General features: G+C 40.2%; 1 protein-coding gene across 2 annotated transcripts in view; it reads left to right on the top strand.

Moving 5' to 3' along the window:
- Positions 1-602: 602 nt before the first annotated feature.
- The window catches only part of PLCB1 (phospholipase C, beta 1 (phosphoinositide-specific)), a 591,356-nt gene continuing 566,310 nt past the window's right edge, over positions 603-25,648 (top strand). For both annotated transcript variants that reach the window (XM_004687179.2, XM_004687180.2), the window contains exons 1-2: positions 603-1,015; positions 16,497-16,574. In XM_004687179.2, the coding sequence (XP_004687236.1) occupies positions 917-1,015; positions 16,497-16,574 (177 nt within the window). In that variant the 5' untranslated portion in view covers positions 603-916. The remainder of the gene's footprint in view (positions 1,016-16,496; positions 16,575-25,648) is intronic.

The following is a 25,648-nucleotide window of genomic DNA, read 5'->3' as shown; positions in this document are numbered from 1 at the left end:
CCAGAGCAGCGCGCTGCAAACTCTCAGGAGCACCGAAATTTCCCCAAAGAGCTCTCTAAACCTCTCAACTCCTCTCTTTTCGACTAATAAATAATAATCGTTTCTCAAAAAGCTGGTTTGTGGCAGCACAGCTCCAGCTCCTGGGCAAAGCTGTAGGTCGCCTTTCCGATTCTCGCCGACCGCTCCCTTTTCAAATCACTCAATTTGCATCCAATGGCTCCCCAGCTCTGCTTCCAAGTTCCAAAGAAAACCTCGGGGACCGGCAGCCTGGAGTCACCCCGGGCACCCCAACCCCCAGGGCTCAGGGCATGCTCAGAGGGCAGGCGGGCGGCGCAGGCGTTGGCTGCACTACGCCCTGGGCGCCGGGAGGTGCCGCTGTGTCCCCGCTTGCCGGCGCCTGACCCAGCGCGCAAAGTTAGGCTGGGAGCCGCGGAGGGAAGGAGGGACCGAGCGAGCGAGGGTGGCGGGGAAGGGGGGGCGGGAGGCGGAGGGAGGAGGGGAAGGAGCAGGGCCAAGGGGGGGGGGCGCTGAGCGTGTGTCACTCCTCTCTCCCTCGGTATAGAGGATGTGCTGAATGGTGCGCTTTGAGGCGGCGGCGGCGGACGAGCAGAATCCGGCGGCGGCAGGCAGCGTCGGCTGCTGGGCTCGGCTTCCCTTCGCCCTCTGAGGCTCCGCATCCACAGCGGGCGCCCGACCCCGCGTCCCGCCCGGGGCATGGCCCGGCGCCTCGCCCCCGCGCGCCCCGCCTGCTGAGCTGCGCCGGAGGAGGTGCGGAGGCCGGGAGGCCGGGGAGGCCGGCGCCGTGGCTGAGTCTAGCGTCTCCCAGCAGTGAATTGAGCCCGCGCCCCGTGCCCCGCGCCCAGCGCCCCATCCCAGCCGCGCTTGCCCGGGCCGCCGGGAGCCCCGGTGAGCCCAGATGGCTGGGGCACAGCCTGGAGTGCACGCTTTGCAACTCAAGCCAGTGTGCGTGTCCGACAGCCTCAAGAAGGGCACCAAATTCGTCAAGTGGGATGATGTAAGTATTGGGGTGGCCCGGCTGGGGGTGCTGGCCGGGCGAGGGGCAGGGCGAGCGGCGTGGGGGTGGGGTAAGGGGCGCGTTATGCAATGGGCGCACCCGGAGCCGCCGGAGCGGCCTCGGGACGCACAGGTTGGCCCATGCCCAGGCCGGTAGTAGAGTAGGGGCTGGGCGCGCGAGCCTGTGCCCTCGGGGTTTACTAGTTGACTTCTTTGCTGGGTCTGGCGAGCGCCCTCTGAGGGTCCTCAAGCTGTTGGGCCAAAAGAGCGAGAGGTGCAGGCATTTGGTTTGACGGGTCTGAGAGTTCGCAAAGTGGGGCGTGTGAAGTTGGCACCATCTGGAAAGCGCTGGGTTACGGACAGTACGCGCCTCTCTCTGCCCGCGCACGGACTCCCGGTCACCCACTTTGCCCCTGTTTAGCAAAGAGCAGTCCCGAAGTACGAAACTCTTCAGTGGTTGCTAACCCTTAGCGCTTGGAGCCCACGCGGCTGAGGACACCGCGGTCCAGCCGACAGGTGGTCGTTGAAGCCAAACTTCAGCGCTTGGCTCCGAGGGAGGGGGGCCTGTGAAGGACAGGGGGGAACACCCCTGGGGGGTCTGGAGAGCAGAAGAGTGGTAATAAGGGGTCCAGGAAGAGACCGTGGTTCTGCAGGCAGAGGCTGAAAGCTAGTTTTTGGCTGGCTGGACAATTCTTCAGATTGAAATAGAACCATGAAGACCTTTGCCCATGATTTACCTACATCTTTTTCCAGATGAGGCATAGAGAGGCTCAGTCCTGGAACTCCATTGTTTCATAGGAACCCTGGACCCCCGAACTTCAAGTGACTCCCTCCTTCCATTGCTTTCAAAGACTTGAATAATTTTGCTGAAAATGTGAATCTTCAAATAGAAGATGTTATTTTAGCACTATAGCTTGGGAGTCATTCAAAAGATCTAGTAAGAACAAACCATTGGAATAAACCCCAATTGCTGGGATCTAAGTGAATCTAGGTCCAATATGATTAAGACATCTCTCTAGCAGGAGGGATTTTAGGAGAATGAGGTGTTTTTCTTGCTGAAAAGATTTTCCACCTAGTAAATTATAGCCTTTTATCCTCCAGGGTATTTTTCTTTAATCTTCTTAGGCCATTTTCCAGTGTCTTAAAAACAATTTAAATATTCCAGGTAGTGAATCCAATTACTTAGCTGAGTGGGTCTGCTTGTCTACTTTGTCCAGTTGGAAGCGCAGAGGGAGCTTGGAGTATGAGCCACAGCTTCCTTGAAAGCTCATGCCAGTTATTAAATGCTGTGGGCAAGGATGTAAACATGCAGCCTTTAACTGCAGATTTTACACTTTTTTCCTTCTGTCCCAGTCTAAATGAAATAGAATCTAACCAATAAATTCAGGCATAGACTAAGTGTTTTGTTTTTGTCAAGGAAAAAAAAAGGAAAGTGCAATTCAGCAACAAATAGAACTATCTTGCCTATCTTGAGATCATCAGGTAGAGAGCTAATGTGATGATGGATTTACTGAAAAGTAGTGAAGGATTGATAGAAGAGAGGAAGAGACATATTAGAATAGACAAGGTAATTTCAGGGTAAGCTTTGGATTTCATCACAGTGATGCTTTTAATGTGTATTTTAAATGATATGTCAGAAAGTCTACTTTGGAAGAATATATCCCATGTAACTGGAAAATGAAGGTTTTTTTGTGGAAAAACATCCAGGTTTATGATGTTTTATTTTGTGCATTTATATAATGTATTTTTCATTCATATCTGCTAATGCCAGGCTCTAGACTAGATTCTAGCTAGGGTGGTAAGGTATAGATGCTACCTGCCAGATAGAGATGACAGAAAATTATCAAGAACACCAATGAGATAGAGATTGTGTGTGGTGCAGGAAGAGAGATGAAGAGGACAGGAGTCAAACATCCCACATAGAAGGTGAAAAGAAGCTCCTGTGAGCGTTGCAGGATGTGTAGGCACTAAAGAGGAGTGGCCAGGAGCACTAAAGAGGAGGACAGAACAGATTGCAGTCAGGAGTAACCTAGAATATGATGAACTGTGATGCAAGTTCTTTGTTCTCTTTGATGATCTGTGGACTAGCACAGGCTCATACTTCCTTATTTTGTCTTTTTTTCTGCCCTCTACTCTTCCCAGTTCGTATCTGCCCTTCCAGAATCAAAGTGGTTTAAGTTACCTGGCTAGTTATATTGCATCTCAGTGAGATGATAAAAGAATGCTAGATATTGAGTCCAAAGGCTTGGGTTTACCTGCTAAGTTCTGTTTGATTGTCGGTTAGCTGTGTGACTTTAGGTTACTCACTGAACCTCTCTGAATCCCTGCTGCTTCGTGTTTGAGAATGCTGTGTTTCTTACCTATTCCATTTAATAGTAGGGAGAAGCCAGTAGGATAAAATAAGACTTCTTATACTCGATTGTGCATCAGAATAATCTGAGGATATTGCCAGCACCAGATTCCTGTTCTCACCCTCAGTTTCTGAATCAACGGGTTTAAGGAGGGACATGAAAATCTCCATTTCTCATAGTGTCTTGAATGATGCTGATGCTTCCAGTCTGGGGAACCACAATTTGAAACCACTGAGATAAATTTTGTGCTATAACTTGAAAAATGTGACAGATGGTTAGCACAATCTTGTTGCCTCTGTCAGTTTTTGCTGGCTTGTGAATATAATTTTATCTCTATGTTGGGACTTTGAAAAATTCATCCAATTGTTACCTTTCTACCTAAGAGGTAGAAAGAGCTCAGTGACATAATCATGAACAATCTCTTCTGGGATATTTATGAAGTGGCCGTTGCCAGGCTGGCTTAACTCATACTCACAAATTTATTTTGAATTGTTATATGCCATGAAAAAAAAAACTTTCAGCATTTTCATTGTAGGATTGCTCAAAAGGGAAAGGAAAGAAATATTGAGAGGTGCTCTAATCTGATTTCATATATTTGAGCAGGGGTGGCTGGTGTGTCTTTTCATCTGATTCTGCTTCCTCCTCTTGTCATGCACCCCCGATCTTTGTGTAGAGGAAAAGTAAATGCTAGAAACAACTTAAAAAAACTCTTAAGTATCCAGTCTCACTTAAAATTTGTAGAACTCTGTCTGTTCTTTGGTCTTTAAAAGGAAGAAAAGACCAAGTCACAAAATAGATTTTCAGTATATGGTACATTTGAAGATGATGAGTTTAGGTTATTAAGAACTGTGAAGAGATTGTTTTGTTCCTTGAGTGCTGAAATACCGTAATCACCAGTCTAATTGTCCTGACCACCTTATGGAGTGGATTATGTCAACCAGAGGGTACAGTATCATGCATAATCTGTTAGGTACCTACCAGTGATTTGGGGAGCCCATGATAGAGCTAAGGGTGTTAATGAAAGGCTTGGTAGGCACTAAACGACCACAGCAGATAGTTGGTGGGACTGAAGCAGCATCCTGAAGGCATTAACCTTATTTTTGTATCATCACGGGGAATTCTGGGGGTCCCTATGGTCTGTGGGGGCATCTGTAATTATTGCAATATTTGAACAACTCATATTAATGTATACAGTATGAACATTAAGGCTCAGCCTTGTCTTCCAGAACTTGGCCAGCAGATAAAGGTGAAATTATCTGTTGTACCAGCAATATCCTAACATTGATTCATTGATTTTACATTTGTATGTTATTGGACTCTGTTGGTGTGCTGTGGATGTAAATGACCGTGGGAATTATAGGAAAATTCTGGTGAAATGGACAGTGAAAGGGGAGTGGCTTGCTCTGTCTCAGCTGGTGAGTTTGGGAGATTGTGAATCTCTCCTTCCTGGAGTTTGGCCTTGATCCGTGTTGGACAAGATGTGGAGGGAGAGAGAAAGGGTGACAATGGCATATCGTAGGGTGACAGTGGCATATAGTAGGCTCCCAAACTCCGATGGCCTCTGTTGATATATCTGGGGCCTTGTCTCTTTGTCCCAACAACCTCTGAGGCATAGAAGTCTTTTATATTTAATCTATTCTTTTTCTTTACTCTCACCCTCTAAATTCAAATCTCAGTGGGGATAAGTTGTTTAGTGCCTCTCAACCTCAGAGTATTGTGTTCCATGAAGGGGTTCCTATCTCCCCAGGTGCCAGCGAAAGAGCAATCCATACCCATTTGTTCACTTGACCTTTAAGGTTAAGTGCCAGGCACACAACAAATCCTCAATAAAACATGTTTCTCTTTAAGGCTTATTGTCTCTCTATGAAGGTCTTTAGTGTATGTTAGTAGAGGATCCTTGTTCTACAAGTGGGAACATCCAGATCTTTCTTCCATTCCCTTTAAAGTGTGCCTTGATTTTTGTTTGTATAATGTGAAAACAAAAAGAGGACCCATTCTTTTTTAATTATACATTTCAAAGCATCCAAAAGTTTTATTTCTATTTATATTCCTTAATTTTATTTATAGATAGATTTATGTTTATCAGGTTTCCAGAAATAGAGCGATTATATAAAACCTCTCCTATCCTTAAATGACATAAACTAAAGAAACAACTACCACTAATGTATATGGAAAATGTTTGGAATATTTCTTTATCACAAAGTAACCTAACAAATCATACTATATATAAAATCTTAAATCACTTGTAATATAAGCAGGGATAAGATCAGAGGGGAGCCAGGGAGACTCTTAAAGAGTCTCACTTTATTAATATGCTATTTCAGTTCCATATGGTAAAGCAGGGATGATAGGATAAATGCACAGCCCAATAGAGTAATTCTTGTTGGAGGAGCTTGGTGGCGTCATTCTCAAAATACTGGGTACATCTGACTCTATTAGGGCTGCCTTAAAACTAAAGCTGAGCACTATTTTCATTTTTTATTGTACCAAAAATTACTAATGTAGGTCTTGTGCCATAGTGGTGTTTTAACAGGAATTTTTGAGAAGTGGGCAATACCTGTATATATGTAGTGGGCGCACAGATATGATGCCCAGATGGCAAACAAAACCCTGTTAGTGAGACTTTATCCTTTCTCCTCCGCTCCCTTCTCCACTGCTCTTTCTCTCTCTCTACCCTCCCGCCCTCCTACCTATCTTATTTCACATTGTATACCTGGTCTTAAAAACATCATGTAACACTCAGAACTTGTAGTTACTGACTAGAAGAGGGCTGAGTTTTGGAGTTGTATTCATGCCCTGTGGATTTGAAACAAGTACTTGCTTCTTCATGTCCAACACTTTCCCTTCCCATCAAAAGACAAATGGCTACAATGGGTAATAGTAATGTAATAATAATAATGATAGTACATATGCTGGTATAGCATACATTTTCCAGCACCCTACACACAACAGACTTTCTGCATTGTGTAGAATTAGCAGTTACGGTTTCCACAATGATGTCTGGAGAAGGACAGGATAACACTGACAAGGTTAATGAGGAGCAGAGGGGAAGGGTTACCGAAGTGGGGAGTCAGCAGCATTATTTTGGAAAGGTCCTGGGAAACAGGGAAGAAACAACCCTAGTGGCAGGTGGTGGATTTGGATTGAGCTGCTACACAGCATGAGGTAGATTTCAGACAGGAAGTCTGGCAGGTGCCCTCTAAAATGCCACATAAATATGCCCAGGTATGTCCATTTATCATGTCCAAAGAGTTTTGTACATTTATCATTCATGGTAACTACCGTAAACTGTGTAAATATATAACTTTGTTTTTAGAGTGAACCAATAAAGCTATTTTAAGTTGTTTTTTTTTTTTTTTTGCAGTTTAACATGCATATAGTAAGACACACAAGTCCATCTGGGGCCGTTTCCACAGGAAGAGCACTTCACATAATCAACCTGCTATTAGGGAACAGCACCACTGACCCACAGGTTCTCTCTTCCAGTCCCTGCATCCCTTCTCTGGGGTAATAGTTATGCTGACTTAAAACTCCAGAGATTGGTTTGGCCTGTTTTTGATCTAAGAAAGCTATTTTTCCCTGTTTTTAATGAACACAACACAAGCTTTCTTTAGCTGACAGCATTTTTATGGTTGCTGAATGGATCCTCTTGAACAAGAACAACAAAAGTGACTTAAATTTTCTTTACTTGCTGCTCGACTAGGCCCTGGTCCTAAGGTAGAATCTGGAATGTGAAACAGGTGTAGCCAGTACCCTGCAGGAGGAGACAGCTCAGTGAAGCTCGAGTAATTTAGCAGGAAGCTAATGCCGCCAGGCTGTTACTGGCACAGCCTGCAGAAGTCCAGTGCTGTTTCTGGAATGTATTTTTCTCTCATGGGTTTCCTCTCTTATCTTCCCTGACTTTGATATTCCTACCTATGGTACATTAGGATAATATGCTCTGGCTATTACCATACCTCGAATTCATCCCTTGAAAGTATAGCCTATTAATAAATAGCTTTAAATTATATTTACCTGCAGTGACGTTTAAGTGGGACAGAACATTTTGCTTTTAAATGTCGAACCTGGGAACCTCTACTTAAATGTTTCTTTATCAGGATTGTTTCATCTTAATCATGAACTAGGAGTACCAGCAGAAAATGGAAAGGGATTGACTGTGAATTGTTGACAAGGCTCTGGCTTGCCACCTAAACAACAAATAGTTGGTAAATGAAAATGTTAGTGTTTCTTTATCCAAGCTGATGTCAGATTCTTGCAGCCTTTTCAGGTTGTATCATACATTTCATCTATGCAGATTTCATGATGCTCCCTTTTCCCCACCTAGGGGGTGTCTGATTCCCCCTGTAGAACCGTGTGTGCCTTTATATCAGTAAGCAAAGGCACTAGACACATATTTCTGAGATCAATTACACATAAAATACCAAGACAACCATCTCTTTTTGTAAACAAATTAACTGTCATAGTATATAAAGTTGAACTCTTTTGAGGTCTTTTTTTTCCTCTGATCTTTCCTTTTTTAATGATTTATTTATTTATCCTTACAAGAGCTGGTGTGCAGGCCAGAAGTGCAGGGGCGGTGAAAGGATTCACGAGAGTGGGGAGCAGACAGGCTGATATACTGAAATTCACTACTGAGAGGGTCCTTTCCAGTCTACAATGCCATCTCCAAACAGAACCCTTTTGGTAAAGACTTCGATCCTGCTTTACACACTCATTCTTTTTAAGCTAGTGCCTTCATTATGGTGTAAATATAAAGTCACGTTTTCTCCATACTGTGTAAGTTGAGGAATGATAGGACAACTTCATTGCTGGTTTTGAGGCTCAGATGCCATGTAAGTCTGTAAGTGTTCTACATCGGTCATTCATTGTAGAAGCATGCACATGGAAAGATATTCATTAATAGTGTAAAACAAAAATCATTTTTCCCATTGCCTTGTGAGTGTCTGTTCTTTATCTGGCAAGACTCATTACACCTGCTTCGCCTTCTTTTCGCTCTTGTTAACCTTGCAAATGTCTGTTCTTGGATTCTCTTTAGGGCCAGTCTCTGGGCTTCCTGCAGTTATCCTTGATCTTGGGAAATTCAGGATAGGGTAGGTGTTAAGAAGTGTAGAGGATGAGTCATCTGCCCCCACATAGGACAAAGAGTGACTTGGGATTCAAGTTAGTGTGAATCCACAGTTCCCATCTAGAGTCCTAGTGCAGAAAGGTGCACACACACAGAGGTTGCTGTGTCATGTCTGTGTTTCACTTGCACCTGGAATCCTGTGGAGTTGCAGGTTTATGGTATTTATATTCTCTCCCTAGGGAAGAACATTGGCCTGCTACTCAGTAAGAGCTTAGGGCAGGTTTGTGGAATGAAGACAGCGTCTGGTACATGTTTGAGTCACAGTGGTTCACACAGGAGGCAGCTCTGGAGAGCCAAGGTGTGCTGAGACCCTCATGACACACTGCCTGCAGTATTTGTTTGCTAGCTCCGTCCTTCCATCCCTTTTGAAATCTCCTGGAGTCCTACATATGCTAGTAGCCTTTATAACTTGTGTTTCTTCATGTGACTTTGAGAAGTACATGTCTATTGTCCATCCAGAGCTGACGAAGCATGGATAGTCTGTGAAGTCTGTGACTTAAGACTGAGTGTAGGCTGATGATTATAAAAACATTCCATCCTATAACGATTCACATAGCAAAAATGAACATATGAACTTAAATTGCTAACTTTAGGAAAACATGATATTGATGAGTGATAAAGATATTAATCCTAATAAAACTTCCACCTGCATTATCCCCTCTATAGAGAGGAAAAGGAAGTCACTGGGATACTCTTACTGACGTCCTCCCTTCCCCATGCCTAGTTTAATATACTGCACCCCCATATTCTCCCATCTTCCCTCCTGTTCCTGGGATAGCAGTGCACTTTCTCAGTGTTCTGGGGGCACAAGCTTCTTAGTTCCTCTGGCTCCTGTCTTTGCTAGTATCCTTGACAGTATCTTTGAATGTCTCCCTTTGTTGAACTACTTCTGTATACCTATTGGTATGCCTTTAGGCATAACCCCCCCCCCCAAGATCCATCCTTGCCAAAAAAAAAAAAAATCCATCCTTGCTTCCTCCTTTAGTTATTACCTTCTCCGTTAATCCTTCTCTCCATCATCCATCATAAAAGTGTAGCTTACACTCATCATCTCCTTTTCTTCATACCCATTGCTGCTCTGCCTTTACTGTTGCTTTGAGATTTTGTTGCCAAGGGTACTGGCAACCTGCTTGGTGCCCACCAAGGGGTATCTTTCAGTTTGTCTCACTTCTTTTCCTGCAGTATCTTCCCATCCTTTCAGTATTCATACTTTAAATATGTATTGATGCTGCTTATCAGCAGACATTCTGCTAATGTCATAGATTTATAATGATAGATGACTTGGCCTCTGCCCCATGGCCTTTGTATTCTCTGGATGAGAGAGTTCTAAACAAAGAGGGGGAGAACTATTTCCTTACAACTGGCTACGAAGTGCGGAGGTTTCTCTGGAGAAGTTCTTTTTATAGAAAGACCTGAGTTAGAAGTAGGACTTAAGCCAACCTGAGGCTAAGGAAATAGCACATGGGCATTCCAAGGAGGGCAGAAACAGAGGACTTTGAGGACCAAGCAGCATAAACAAGTAGGAGGCTTGGAGACTCAGCTGCCTTTGTTAAAGGCAATAGGAAGCCATGAAAACCATATTTCTTAACAAAACACTGTGGACATTTTGGTCAGATCGATGTATTGGGGCCTGCCCTGTGTCTTGCAGGGTGTTTAACAGCATCTTGGGCCTTAACCACTACATGCCTTCAGGGTGACAGCCAAAAATCACCAAGATTTCCCTAGCAAACAACATTGCCCAATTCAGAACCATTGATTAAACTTCAAATCACTGAATGAAATCTTAATTTAAAAAGTATTCATTACTGTAGGTACCTGCGCACGCTGTAGGTACCTGCTCATACCCACGTGTACAAACACACCGTGTGGTCAATGAACATGAGCCGCTCAGCATCATTAGTCATTAGATATCAGTCAGATGCAAGTTAGACTCACAGTGAGGTGCCGCTAGACACGCATCAGAGCAAGTTCTTATGGAAAGGGTTGGTTTACTCTGCTGCCCCCACTAAACAGTAAGCGTGTTAGATGATTGGGGAACTGGGCTTTCATTTGTATCCCAAATACAAATGAAGTACCCTGCATGGCACCAGGTATTCATGCCTCTGCTCTGTCCTGTGTCGTGTTAAAAGAGATTTTCATACTTGTCCGTGAAACACATAGATTGATGGTGCTTCTCTCCATTGTTTTAAACCGTCTGTTGGGGATGAGCCTTCTTCCCTCCTCTGTTTTCCTTTATTGGGGAAATTTCCAAGGTTGGACAGACCCTTGGTAGGAAATTCTCATCAGCACTGACCTACATTGAATTTTTATTTCACTGATTCTGCTATAACACCATATGGCTGCCATGTGTGTGTGCGTGTGTGTGTGTGTGTGTGTGTGTGAGTGTTTCTCAGAGTCATGACTGTACTGCTGACCTCTGTATAGCACATCTTATTTCCTGTGACCCCCTAGAATTTGTTTCTCTTTATATAAACTGCTTTCCCCCAATGTATGCATTTGTTTGACTTTGCTCTGCTGCTTCCTGAGGCAAGTATTGGGCTATCCCTGTGGAACATCACTTGTTATTTTTTCTTGTTGACTCTGTGATATTGATTAGTTTAGAAGTGCACAACTAGAATCACACTCTTGCTCTTGTAATAATGTAAAGGCACAGATTCACTGTGCAGACAGGATTTTGGTTAAGGTTGGCCAGTATGTGCTGTGAATATGTGAACTGGTCCTTGGTATGAAAACCTTAAGGTTTAAGGTTATTTCTTCTCGATGACTAAAGGTGTCAGAACAGAGTACCACAGACCACATTGCTGAAGGAACAGAGATTGTTCCAGAGGCTGTAAATCTGAGAACAAGGTTTGGAATATTTGGTTCCTTCTGAGGGGCAGAGAGGAAGGCTCAGTTCCAGGCCTCTTGCCTGGGCTTCTAATTCACTGACTTCTCCCTGAGTCTTCCCTCTGTGTGTGACTGTGTCTAAATTTCCTCTTTTTATAGGATTTCTGTCATATGGGCTCAGGACTCACCGTAACTTTCTTTTAACTCAATTACTCTCCAAAGATTCTATCTCAACATATCACATTTTGTGGTATTGTGGTTGGGATTACAGTATTGGTGTGGGGGACACATTTCAGCCTATAACACAACTCAGCCTGGTAAAGGGCTGAGATGTGATGCCTCAACTTAAATGTTTGAAGTGTTTATTAACATTTAGATGTTAAAATGAGGTTGAAGTTGCTAACATGGAAAACACTCAAAACTTTTTAACTGGAATAGGCTGACCAGGTTTGTTTTGTTAAAGAGAGTTCCTTGTTAATGAGAAACCTATTGTCCCAGGAAAGTATATAAGTGGAAACATATGGGAGCTTTAAAATTTTCTAGAAGTCCTATTAATACAAGTTAAAATAATTAGGTAGGGAAAAACAGGTGGAATACATTTTAATGACATTTTACTTAACTCAATGTGTGTTTTCAAAATATCCCAGAAATTATTAATGCACTATTTTGCATTCTTGTTTTTTGTTCTCATAGAACACATCAGTCAAATACACTTTGCTATGGTCAGTAGCCACAGGGGGCTAGTGTGCCCGGGGCACAGACCTTGCGTTCTCAGCTGGGTACAGATCATCTCCAAAATAATGACACACAACTCTTGAGGGACAAAAACATCTTTTTCCTCTTTTTAGAAAATTTTATATGAAGCATACACATATATACATATCTCATATAAATTGATATTATTCAGAATAACTGTGGTATTAAAATTTCATGGAGGGTGTTTAGGAAAATAAATGTCTGAAAAGGCTCCTTAGCAGGGAGTAATGACAACATCTTGAATAACACTGGTGTCTTGCTGTACATAAAGGTTTAATTTCCAGTGCTTCCATCGTAACTTAGCAGAGTTTCCTGGGGAAAGTTATTTAACCCAGACTTTGGGTTATTTATTTGTTAGTTGGGACTATTAATAGTATGTGTCTCTTAAATTATTGGAAGTATTAAATGAGGAAATCTTCTTACTGTTCATATGGCAGGGATAGACTCAGAACAGTGGCAGTGATAGACTCAGAACAGATATTCAGGATTTTTATAAAGAATATGCTGTTATTGGGAGGGACTTGGGCCATTGGCACCTTTGTCATTTCCTTCCAGTTTCTTTAGGATATATAATTACTTTGCTATTTTCACATTTCATATTTAAAAGAAACTGAAACCTGTGCCCAGTGTAGGCTTATGCATGGATCTCAGTGTGGTCTCTGCACCAGCAGCTGCAGTAGCAGCAACAACACTGAGAGCTTCGCAGAGAAGGAGATCTGAAGACTTTATCCCAGACATGGTAAATGAGAAATGAGGGAAAAGGGCCCAAGATTCTGAGTTTTAACAAGCCTTTCTGGTAAATCTAATGTACACAAAAGTTTAAAAGCTAAAATCTATAGGATATGTGTCTTGTAGATAATGGCAGAAGAATAAGGCCAGAAAAAAAGAAAAAAAGAAAACATTTTCTCCACTGTTCTGCAATAAAATGCTGCAAGTCACAGTTCATCTTCAGTTGCCTTGGAAATGAAGGATGACCATATAGTTCGAACTTCAAACTAGAGCATATGTTCTGACGAGTAGGAACACTTGAGATGTGGGTTGAGTGGCTACTTTGATATGGGGAGAATAGAGACACTTGGCAGCTATGTGGGAGGTGGGAAAAAAAGCAGGTGGAATTAAAAATGGATATTCATGTATTTCTGGGTCAGAGCTTGCCTTGCATGGCAAGAATGCCAAGTTCCAGCTGATCTTGGAATGTTAGAGGTGATTATGGAGGAAGCAGGCAGGGAGCTGCGATAAATGGTCATTTAACAGAGGAAGTATGACCGGAAGAATGGGGTCAAGAAAATACTGAACAAAGGATTTTAATTTTGAAGGAGGAGAAGGAATAAACTAAAAATAACAGTATTTGAAACAAATGAAGCAGCCTAGTACAGTGTTATATATATATAATATATATATATCAAATATAATATATTTGAATAGTTTTACTCTTTTAACAAAAACGTTTGATTGGCTTGAGATTCTTGCTGTGAATTATCACTAGATTTTTTTTGTAGAATCTTGTCAGCACTGATAAGGAACTTACCTGAGAATAAGCTTTACTTACAGTTTAATTCCAGTTCACGTGGAAGTTGGGCTGTGTGGTGTGGGAAGCCTGTGGGAAGTTTTTGTTTTGTCCAAATCTAAAAGAGAGGTAATAAGACAATTGAAAATATTTCTATGATTTATTGGAAATAGTGCTCTGAATTTTTATGCAGGTAGTTATAGAAAAAATCGAAAATATATTTTAATTTAGTCTTTCATTGTAATAGCAAATTTGTTTCCAGATGTTCTTTATTTTGACATTTAAAAGTAACTTGAAATTTTAAAACTAGTTGAAGTCTTTTTTTTTTTTTCAGATTTATTTTTTTTTGCATACAGAACTGGGGTACAGGCCAGAGGCTCAGGGGCCTCTGGTGAGAGGCTTCACCAGAGACAGAGTGGGGAACAGAACGGGCAGATGACGAAGTACACTGCTGAGGGGAGCAGTGGGAGGGTCAGGAGAAGTCTGCCACGCCATGCAGTCACCTCCGGGGCAGATTGGAATCGCACTCATGCGGAAGCGGCTTTAGATTCTCAGTGCTGTGCTTTAACCCAATGTGCCACCAGGGAGGGCCCAACTAGCTAAAGTTTTATGAAATGCACAATCCTTGCAAGAGATATTTAAAAAAATTTTTCATTTTTTTCCCCCAACTCAATCATGTTTGTTGAGGTAAAGTTATGGCATCTTTGTGCCCATAAAATATATTTTTTCAGGTCCTCCCTGGTGGCACAGTGGGCTAACGCAGAGCACAAAGAAGTTTAAGCCACTTCCGCATGAGTTCGATCCCCGCCTGCCCAGGAGGTGACCACATGGCGCGGCAGACCTCTCCTGACCCGCCCGCTGCTCCCCTCAGCAGTGTACTTCGTCGATCTGCCTGTTCTGCTCCCTACTCTGTCTCTGGTGAAGCCTCTCACCCTCCACATCTCTGGCCTGTACCCCAATTCTGTACAAATAAATAAATAAATCTTTAAAAAAATATATTTTTTCAAACTGTATGTTAATAATGAATCTTAATTATTGGGATTAAATAGAATGACAGTTTCTCAAAAATTAACTGTGTGTTAATAATGAATCTTAATTATTGGGATTAGATGGAATGACAGTTTATCAAAAATTAAGCATAGAATGGTCATACAATTTAGCTCTTTCACTTTAGGAATATAATTAAAAGGGGCTCGACTTTGTAGAATTCTTTTTTTTTTTTTTGTAGGCTATGTTCATGACAACATTATTTACAATAGCAAAACGGTGAAATGGTGGAAACAGCCCGCAAAGAATGAATAGATAAACAAAATGGGATATGTATACATACAAGAGAATACTATTCAGCCTTGAAAAAGAAATTCTGATACATGCTACAATACAGACTGACCTTAAATGCATTATGCTCGGTGAAGTAAGTCAGTCACAAAAGGACAAATATTATTTGATTCTACTTACATGAGTTACGTTGTATATCCAAATTTGGAGACCAGATATAGAATGGAGATTGCCAAGGATTGGAAGATTGAGGGAATAGACAGTTATTATTTAATGAGTGTGAATTTCAGTTGGGGAAGATGGAAAAGTTCTAGAGATGGGTGGTTGGGATGATTGTGTTACACTGTGAATGTACTTAGAGCCACTGAAATTTACACTTAAAACCAGTAGATTTTATTTTATATTTACTACAATAACAAAGAAATTGGGCAGATTTTCATTTTAAGTCAATTCTCAGAAACAATCTACTATCATAATAATAATAATAATAATAAAATGTGGAAAGGTATTGATCCAAGTCCTTACCCAGGTTATCCTATTCAACTTTAACACACACACAAAAAAATCCACTGAGATGGGTCTTATTGTCTCTCTACCTCTCTCTCTTTTTTTTTTTTTCAGTAATGGTTTGTAGACTGAGGCAGGGAGAGGGAACAGACAGTAGAACTTGGTTCTTACATAACTTAATATGGACCTTAAAAGCATCGATCTACTTTACCCATCAGAAAAAGCAATCCCAAACCCAAAATTATCTCTGCAAGTTCTGATTTTTATTACAGATAGAAGAGATGACAGAAGATAGATCAGATAGAGGAGATAACATGCTATAGTAACAATTTATATGAAAATGTTGAGTAATTTGATAATTTATGTTTCTTTATAATATGCAATTCCCACAAAGGCCTCAGTATTTTAGGATAAAAGTCCATATCCAGTTACATGTATTTTGTTGTGCAGATGGTATGCCTTTCTGAAAATTGCCAGAAGAAAAGAACACATATTTTAGAAAAGTGTAATATAATCACATTGCATGAAGTTTCTTTCTAATGTGCATGCTTTAAATTCAGAAGACTATTTTTCTATGATATTTTATCTTATTGTGAAATTTAAATTCACAAAAATTTTGACTGTGTTTCTCTGAATATGTAGAAGATGGCCTTATTGACTGTTACCTTGGAAACAGCAATGCCCAAATGCTATGTTTACTCTCTTTAGTACAATTAAAAATCATCTTACTGAACAAATGTAATTTAATGTATTATCTTTAGGCGTGGATTTCAGATAATTTTCATCAGAGAAAAATATGTAATGGTGTGTAGTATAAAAATTATTTTGAAAATAAATATTCCTTTTAAATAGAAACATGTCAGTGTTTGTAATGCCTTTAAAAGCTTGTCCTAATCGGTAAATATATGCATCACTGGTCTTTTCCTTTACATATAATCTAAAATACTTCAATTATTGGTGGAGTGCCCCAGTTACATGATTAATAACCCTAGGAAGTTTAAGATGCCATGTCTAATATTTTGAAATGTTTACTAGTAATCAAAGACCTTGGAAAACTGAACAATTGCTACTTGTTTCAAGTGACTTGACAGAGATCTATGTTGATACATACGTTTTTTTCTAACATTTCTAGGACTCCACTATTGTCACTCCAATTATTTTGAGGACTGACCCTCAGGGATTTTTCTTTTACTGGACAGATCAAAACAAGGTAAGTGAGATGTCTATCTTACATTTTCCAGTAGATGACTGATTTGCAAAGCATTTGTGGAATCTACATAAATATACTTATTTCATTTGTGATTTCTTTGAAGATTCTAATTAAAGAGAGCCTTAATTCAGTTTTTAGTATTTCTAAGCTCTGTTCCTTCTAATTGCAGTTGCCTCATACTGTCTTTATTCTGATTTTGTTTTATATCCTGTGTTGTTTGAGTTTTCATAAGCCTTGTTGTAACTGAGACTGCGGCCTCCTCTCCAGGCATGTTCTGAGCTCTGCTGGATTCAGATACCTCTGGGATTTTTTGTAGGTTGTTTTTTCTTTTTTGGGGGGGGGGCTGCCTCAGCATTTGTGGTATGTTCTCCTGCTTCCTCAGTTTCAGTTTTTAACGGATTGTAATTGGTAGACTTTCAGACTCTTGTCTTTGCACCTGTCAAAGAAATGGCAAAACTGGAACCAGTGAGGGATAACTGGTACAAAAGAGACTGGGGAAGTAGGCACCAAAGGCTCACCTCCCATGGATCCAGAGTTGTGCTGGGGATCCACAGTGATCCCTTCCTTTGGATCAGTTCTCATTACTTAGGGTCCCTTGTGGTCTCCTTCCACTGTCGGCTTCCACTATCAGCTAGTTCTGAGAACTAGATGCAGTGCTGGGCACGGGGTATTGTTGTTAAGGAGTCACAGGCTACTAGTTCTCTTGTCCAGCACAGAACCTTATGCTGGGCATTTGCTCCTGTTATAATAGGTGCTTAAATTCTAATTTGTGCAAAGGTTGATTATTTGTTTCAGCACTGAGGTGAGGGTGCAGTTTTAGCAAGGTCTTTTCACTATGTCAGCCTGGATTTTGAGTAGCCTTTCCTATGAGAAGAGACAGGTGATCTGACCTGTTTTTCCCATTGACTGATTCAGGCTCAAACTGTGCTGTCTTGATGAGAACCTCAGGTTTAAGCCAGTAATCCTCAAGCTGCACCCCAGCTTCTGTACCTTTCAAACAGTGTCTCCTCTATTCTGGGTGCCAGCTCTGTGCACCCCTTTATTCAGTGTTGCATCTCACGAGTCCCCAGTGTTGGCACGTGTCCCAAGTCAGCAACTGGAGGGGGCTCTGCACAGGGCCGCCCCTCCCTCTTGTGGGTTGTATCAGCCCCTGGGTCACTATAGCCACAGTTCACTTAGTTCTTCTTAAGATCCCCAGCCAGGGAGGTGACCCACATGGTGCTGCAGACCTCTCCTGTCTCACCCACTTCTCTTCTGAGCAGTGTATTTCACTGAAATACACTGTAAGCAGCAGTCTGCCGGCTCTGTTCCCTAGTCTGTTTCTGGTGACCCCTCTTACCCCCACACTTCTGGCTTGCACCCCAGATCTTGCACGCATAAACAAATAAATCTCAAAAAGGAAAAAACTTTTTCTTACCCCTTTCCACCAGACCATTGCTCCTAGAATGTGCTGTGGTCATCTTTTTTTCCCCCCCCCCAGGGTTTGTTCACTGCTCCTCTGTGATTGGTTGTCTGTGGAGGGGGTCAACCAAGCCTGGCATCTTCCCTCTGTGCCAGTCTTTTTGACCTCTTGTAATTAAAGCAAATCTGAGGCAGAAGTGTCTTCTGATTTTTCAAGGACTCTAGTTTGAAATATCAGACATGCTAGATCCTAGAAAGTGGTTTTTAGAACAAGAACATATGAAATAATTTGTTGTTGTAAAAGAAAATGGTGTTACTGATATCATTTCCTTGCTCACCCCTACTCCCTGCCCCCAACTTCACCCATAAAAAAATGATGAAGGCACTTGTGACCGTAAGAACTATATGACTGTGATGTTGGCTTTCCCTTTTTCTGCTTTCTCTGCTTTGCTGTTTACTAAGGGATCTCTTGGACTTGGTGGATACTTGACCTTGATCATTTGTTTATATTATAAAATCAAGAGTAAGATACCTTCAACTTTTCAGAAACTTCTTCCCTAATTAGCTTTGTGACCACCACCATATCATGAATGTCTCATTTATTATGAAAACAATTAAGATGATTTCATATTTAATTATTAAGAAAGACTATCTACTGAACATGATTTATTTGAAATTTAATGGGCATTTAGCAAAGAATATTCACAGAGAGTGGTTACTATTTCAGGTTTTAATGCCACAGTTCTGTGTTTGAAACTTTCAAGACCACACAATACAGAATATTTTATCCCTCTAATTTCTCATATTTGGCGAGATGGGTTAGACTTTATTGAGGGAGCAGACTATATATTGAAATCTGCAAGATAATCTGCATGGTTTCTACTGAAAGGCAAACGAAATTGTGGAGTGCTGATAGCTCTTTCACAACCCCATGTTGGGTTCAAATATGCAAAGTTATTGGAGCTTGACCACCTCAGTTCAGCTTTTGGGACAGCCTTCATTTTGCCTGTAAGCAGTGATATGGAACTTGCCTTGTGAATGACATATTTGGGGTCCAAGTAAAGCTTAGAGTAAACTCTTAAGGTGTTGAAAGTAATGTCCGTACCCTAAAGCCAGTTCTGAGTGGGCCTTTTAGATACCTTCCAAAGGCAAATTTTAACCGTATCTGGAGTTACATTCTGAATGTTGATGTCTGTAATTATCTCTGGCCAAATATGTGGAGCTAAAACATAGAATCTGGGCTAATGTTTAAAAATGTGTTTGAATAAGATTTCATACTTAATGCTCATGTTTATTTGTGGGTGTGTTAATCACTTTGTCTTTGACATTCTGTTTGGTTTCCTGCTCTTATGTATAAAACAATGGCTTGTACAAGGTTTATTTTTTTCTTCCTAAAGGCTATTTTTACACTGTTGAAGCTATATTCATGAAAGATATATTTATAATGCTTAGAGCACTTTTAAGGGTTCGGTATTTGTACAAGAAACTAAACTGTCAGTTTTATTTTTCAACTTGTAAATCAAGCTTCTATAAAAGCACAGAAGATATTTGGTTTTTTTTTTTTTTAAATAATTAATGGCAACTGAGTTAACCTTCCCTCTATGACCAATCATAAATATTTTGTTGCTTAAGAGAAGGTTTAGGACTGAAGGCTATTTAATACATCTCTATTGTTCCTTGAACCCAATGTTTTGACTCATGCTTACTTTTAGATACAGGAAATTTTTTCTTGAGTTCTTTATACCAGCCCGTTTTTCTTTGTTATAGTGCATTCTGTGACCAATTGAAACAAATAAGGGTGTTAGCAATTATTTTTATTTCCTTACAGCTTTTCTTGTCATGACTGTTAATCTTAGAGTTCTAAGAGATGGTAAATTTTCTTCTTACTTTGTAGATACTTGAGTTATCCCTCTGTCATAGAGCAGAGTTGGCAGTTTATTTTTTAGTCAGTGATCATATATCATTATCTAAAAGATGAGAGGATTTAAGAAAAACATTAAACTTTTCATGCTTCCAAGTTTGTCATTTTATTCTGGCTTTAAGCCCAGCCCTGGAACAAGAATGCATAACACATCCTTTTCTAGGAGGTGAACTCCTGTAAGTGATGAGATTGAGTAGCCTTCTGCTCCAGGAAGGGGCCTACAAATGAGTGACACCACATCAAGCTTTGTGTAAGATCATTTGAAGTAGCTGAATGAAAAGTAGAATCATTATGATACTTAGAGGTCTGCCTTCTTTAAAATATTTTTTCTGACAATTAGTCTTGATGTGATTTATGACAAGCATAATAGATCTTATGTCTTAAAAGAGAAATACATATTTACAGTTACCTCTTGATTATCCATGACGTGTTTCTGATGGGCTTAGAAGCTAGAATTGGTATGTCTTGTTATATGCTTCTCATCTCCCCTTGGACTTCTCTGTTGTCCCTAAAACCTGTGCCAGGTTGCCTGATTCATAAACTCTGGAAGCCTGCCTGTTCGGAGGCCAGCTGAATAGCTTTAAGAAGCTCTTGGTCAAGAATATTGTTACAAGATCTTCTTTATATAGCCTTGGAGAAAATCTTCACATTGTGCAGATCTGATCCATACCCCCTCTTCTGTTTTGGTTATATAATAATATGTGTCAGAGCCATCTCTTTCAATCCACGGATTTCACCCGCCATAGACAATGACACACTGGCATCCTTGTTCAGTCACCATGGAAATGATAGGGAAATGATAGGTGACAAAGAAGACAGACAGACAGAGCAGATGAAAGACTTAGGAATTAAAAACCAGACCTAGCATGTAATTTTTTAGCAAAAATGTGCTTTGAAATAACAGTGAAAGGACATTTGGAATGGGTGGAAGAGGATACATATGAAGGTCATTTTAAGTAATAACTGCTCATAGTTGATACCAGCTGTGAACTTATTTTAATTATTCTTTCCCCTTTATTGCTGGCTCTATAAATCTTATTTACTCTGTAAATTCTATTTGACTGTAATTAGTCAAAAATAAGCTTTTGTATATGAGTATTTGAAGCTTTTTTTTTTTTTTAATGTCAGTATGCAACACTAGCAGATACTCTGTTGTCTGTAATTGTGTGAGAAGGGTCTTCTGCACAGGCTGGGTGTTTAAGAGGCTGCCTGTATTAGACTTTGACTTTTCTTTGAAGCTGTACCATATTGGGACCAGAAACCGCCCCTGGAAGTGTTAGCCATGAAAACCATGTGAACTACAGGAAGAATCTGCATCCCAATTTTGGAAGAAAAGCTAAAGTAGAAAAAAGGGGTCAATGTTAAAGAGCTAATAAAAACTTAACCTGCTACAATATGAAACAAAGTGAGCCTTTGCCTTACAACTTGATGCCCTGCTTCCGTGCCAAGGTTGGAGTAAAAATAAAACTAGTCAGTGCGAATCTGGATCCAGAAAGTTCAATGCAATTCACCAAATTCTTCCTTGTACCCCTAAAACAGGAGCTTGGGAGTGGGGAAGGGAGAAGACAGATAGGTTTGAGAAACATCATTAAATTAAAAGGGGATGGGAAGGAAAATACACATTTTAAACAAAGGATACATACTACTTTCTCTCTTTTCTATTACAGATTTTGTTCATTTTTAATTTTGTGGATAATGATACATAACTTTTTTTTGGTAAGAGAGTGAAATAGTCGAAATGGCCGTAAGCTCTACCTTCCTCTTACTCCCTGCAGTGGCATCTTCTGCATCAACTACTGGTTAGTTTCATGGTATCTCTCCAGGTCCTTTTTCAATAAATATATGCATGCAAAACTATGGAAATACTTCATTTTATTTTATGTTGATTATAGTCTAAATAACATCATGCTATTTTTATTGTCTTACAAACTTGCTTCTTACTTTGCAATGTAACCTCAGGAATTTTTCATGTAGGGCCATGTGTGTACCTCTTCTTTTACATGGCTCTATCATATCCCATGGATGGTTTACTAAATTTTCTGAAACAGTAAACAGTTCTCCTTGATGGGCTCTTGGCATTTGTTTCTAATTTGGAACTACAGAAAAGAATCCTATACTATAGAATAATAATCAGCCCTGTGTATCCCTCTCTGGGTATATGGGTCACGGGCTCCCTGAGGTAAATTCTCAAAAGTACAGTTGCTGATTGAAGGCTATACATATCCCAAATTTTAGTTAATGGTTGTGCCATTTTAAAACCCTGCCAATCTCATGTGAGAGGAACTTTTGGCTCAACTGTGCTGGTATAGTATCAGGAAACACTTTAGTATTGTCAATCAGATGCAACCTTGTACCTTTGTGTTTTAATTTAATGTCACTTGATTTGCTAGTAAACTGTGTATATTTTTCCACAGATACAGATCATTTCTGCTTGTTCCAACTTGAAGGCAAACTTGTCCCTTGCCTTGTATGGAGAGCTCTCAGTGTTCTAAATGCCAATTCTTACACTGATCTTATAGATGTTGCAAATATTTTCTTCTTGCCCGTGGCTTGTCTTTGAATTTCATATGTGTTATTAACCTCTGCATAACAAAAGGCCTCTTGATGTTTTGATATATTTATATTTCAGAGTTTTTTGGTTTTATTTGAGGTCTTTCCTGAACATCAACATCATTATTATTTAGGCTTGTAACCATGTGTAATTGCTTTAATCCATTTGGGCTGCTATCAGAGAATACCACAGCCTAGTAGTTTACAAAGAACAGAAATATCTTTCTCAAAGTTCTGGAGACTGGAAGTCTGAGGTCAGGTTAAGAGCACAGTCAGGCTCTGGTGTGGGCCCTGTTGCAAGTTGCTGCTTTTCGCATCCTCATAAGGAGGAGCTTGGATTCCCGGAAACCTTTTGTAAAAGCACTAATCGCAGTACCCTCTGACAATCACTTCCTAAAGGCCTCTACCTCTTAAAACCATCACCTTGGGCATTAGGTTTTATCATATGAAATCAGGGGACGGGTGTGGAACACATTCACATAGCGATCTATAATGTATTGTGAGGGCAGGTGTGAGGTGAAGCTCTACACTCATTCATTAATTTAACATCTGTCACTAAGGTAATCTTGGTAACACCTTTAGTATTTTATTTTTATTTTTTAATGAAATGCCATTGTTTTACATCCATGTTATTATTTTGACAGTATAGGATTTATTGCCTCAGGTAAAACTCAAAATTTAATTTCTTCAAGTGGGTAGTTGTATGACTTCTGGTCTCCCTGGTTGTAGCCAGCTGTGGGCTTTCTTCTGGCTCAGGGCATGGAGGATCAGGAAGGTAGCAGCAGGGATGGTAAGTGGACCTGAGTGAAACCTCTCTCACTGCTGGGGCTGACACCTGGTGTGGATGACCCATAGATCCACTCCTGTCTTTAAATTTAAGCCTGTTGGCTCCTGAGATGTCATTTCCTATTTCATTTTAAAACTGTATTATCATCTACCACTTACACGTTTTGATATAACATGTGTGACTCTGTTTACCCAAGGTCCTAGATAGTTGGCATAACTTTCTACCAGCATATTCAGAATTTTCTAGGAACTAGAAAAGTTCCTGCTTCCTAGTCTATCTGCCATCTTATTCTGACTTGGGATTTTTGCATAAGGCAACATTTGAGATCCTTGTACTCACTAATGTATCGGTTTCTCTTTTTGGCAACCGACTTTTGTTATAGTAATCTTCCATTTCTATATGGCATTTTAAAACAAAATTAAAAAAAAAGAATATCTACCTAAGTCACAATAACACTTTTCAGCATATGAGTTCAGAGTTTAAAAATATTTTGTTGGATGCATCATGTCTCTCCACAAGAAAATCTGGGAATATCCTTTCAGAAAGCGGCCTACTTTCAGTAAGCACCACTGGGCACCACATATTTCATTAATCATCCATTAACAATGGTGCTTCCTCTTTCAGACATACTTCCCTCATATATTCCAGAAACATTAGTTTTGACCTTTGTTTTGTGTGGTCAGTCGGGGCAGAGTATTCAACAGTGAATACAGTGATGGAGTTATAAATTATAAAATTAACTCTGTTCATTTTTACTTATTCACTTCTCCCAAAGCCTGAAATAATACCTCAAATTACCTTAGAAAACAGCAAACTACTAGTAAGAATTGCCTTCTAGGTGCTGGGATGATTATTCTTTTTCTGGAACAGTACACAGTCACCTAACCAGAGCATCTATGGACTTAAGTCTTTTCCCTTCCCTGAATTTTCTTCCTTATTCCTGAAGACACACAGACATGGCACAAAATCTGTAGCTTTGTTCTTAGTTCTCTGGAGGCCATGAGTTGTACCCTCATGGCCAGCACTTGCCTTCCTTTGCTTTCCCACATCACTCCAGCTCACTTTTCTTGAAGGTTCCTGGGAACTTCCCTTTGAAGTTCCTGGGAATTAGCATCATCCTGACCCAAAGAGTCCATGTTAAAACCACAGCTCTGTCACCTGTTGTGTGGGATAATTCAAAGGTGCATGCATTCTGTTTTTCCCAGAACTTTCCAGTGGGATTAAGTCCAGGACCCGCAATGATAACCAGCTTGAAAACACACCCTTTGTGGTCTCTTTTCCTTGCTATGTAGGTTTTTTAACTCCTGGTATATTCTGGCACTACTTGTAAAAAATTTTTTAAGTGATTTTACTGGAAATCTTATATATGAATTGCTTAAAAGAGAGTACTTAACAGTCTAATATAGATGCTTTCTAATTAGGACCCTAAAAGAATTCCTTAGTAAGAGGCATTGGAAACTATTAGGTGACTACTTTGTCATGGCAGTTTTTGTTAAGCAGTTAATCCTAACTTGTAAGGCAGGAAGCTAGTTAAGAGAAACTTGATGGTGGGTATGGCGTGGTAATATACATCTGAAGGGAGATTTTGAAACCATAAACAGTGTTGTGAACCTTTGTTACCTCAATAAAAAGTAATACACTGACTAAAAGAAAAAAACAAAAAACAAAAGGAATACCAGTTTTGAAGTCAGACAGATGTGGTTTTGAATTCTGGCTCAATCCCTTATTAGATCTCATCTAATGAGTAACCTCTGGTGAATCAACAGTCTAACCCTTGGTTTCCTCATCTGTATGACTGGGCTTATTTCTTAGAATTGCTGTTAAAGGTGATACATGAAGTGTCTAACATGATGCCTGGAACTTTCTAAACTCAATCTTTTGTGGTGGTTTTCTAAAAAACTAATTTTTGTTTGATTTTACCTTTATTTAAAAAAATTCATCTTTATTGAGGCATAGTTGACAAACAATTGAGATTACAGTATACATCAAGATGATTTGATACACATATAGATGGTGAAAGGATTCCTCCCACTGAACTAATTAGCACATCCAAGTAGAGTCACCATATTATTCACTATGTCTTCAGACCAGTATTTTGTAACTGAAAATTTACAGCCTTTTCTCCTTATTTACAACTCTCCTTATTTCTCCCACCTTTAGCCCTAGTCACCATTTTTCTTTCTGTTCTTAGGAGTCAGATTTTTTTCCTTCTATTTTTAGATTTTACATAGAAGTGGTATCACACAGTATTTGTCTTTCTCTATCTTGGTATGTCATGAGCATGATGAGCTCAAGGTCCAATTGTGTTACTTCAATTATTGGCATATAGTAAACAACTGGTCTGACTTAACTAAATAATTCCCTAAGTAATTATTAAAGAGCAGAAATGGTCTTAACAATCTACTTATATATATA

The sequence above is a fragment of the Condylura cristata genome, unplaced genomic scaffold, assembly GCF_000260355.1.
Source record: "Condylura cristata isolate star-nosed mole 26May11 unplaced genomic scaffold, ConCri1.0 scaffold00022, whole genome shotgun sequence".
Lineage (NCBI taxonomy): Eukaryota > Metazoa > Chordata > Mammalia > Eulipotyphla > Talpidae > Condylura > Condylura cristata.
This window is presented reverse-complemented; position numbering and strand designations above follow the sequence as displayed.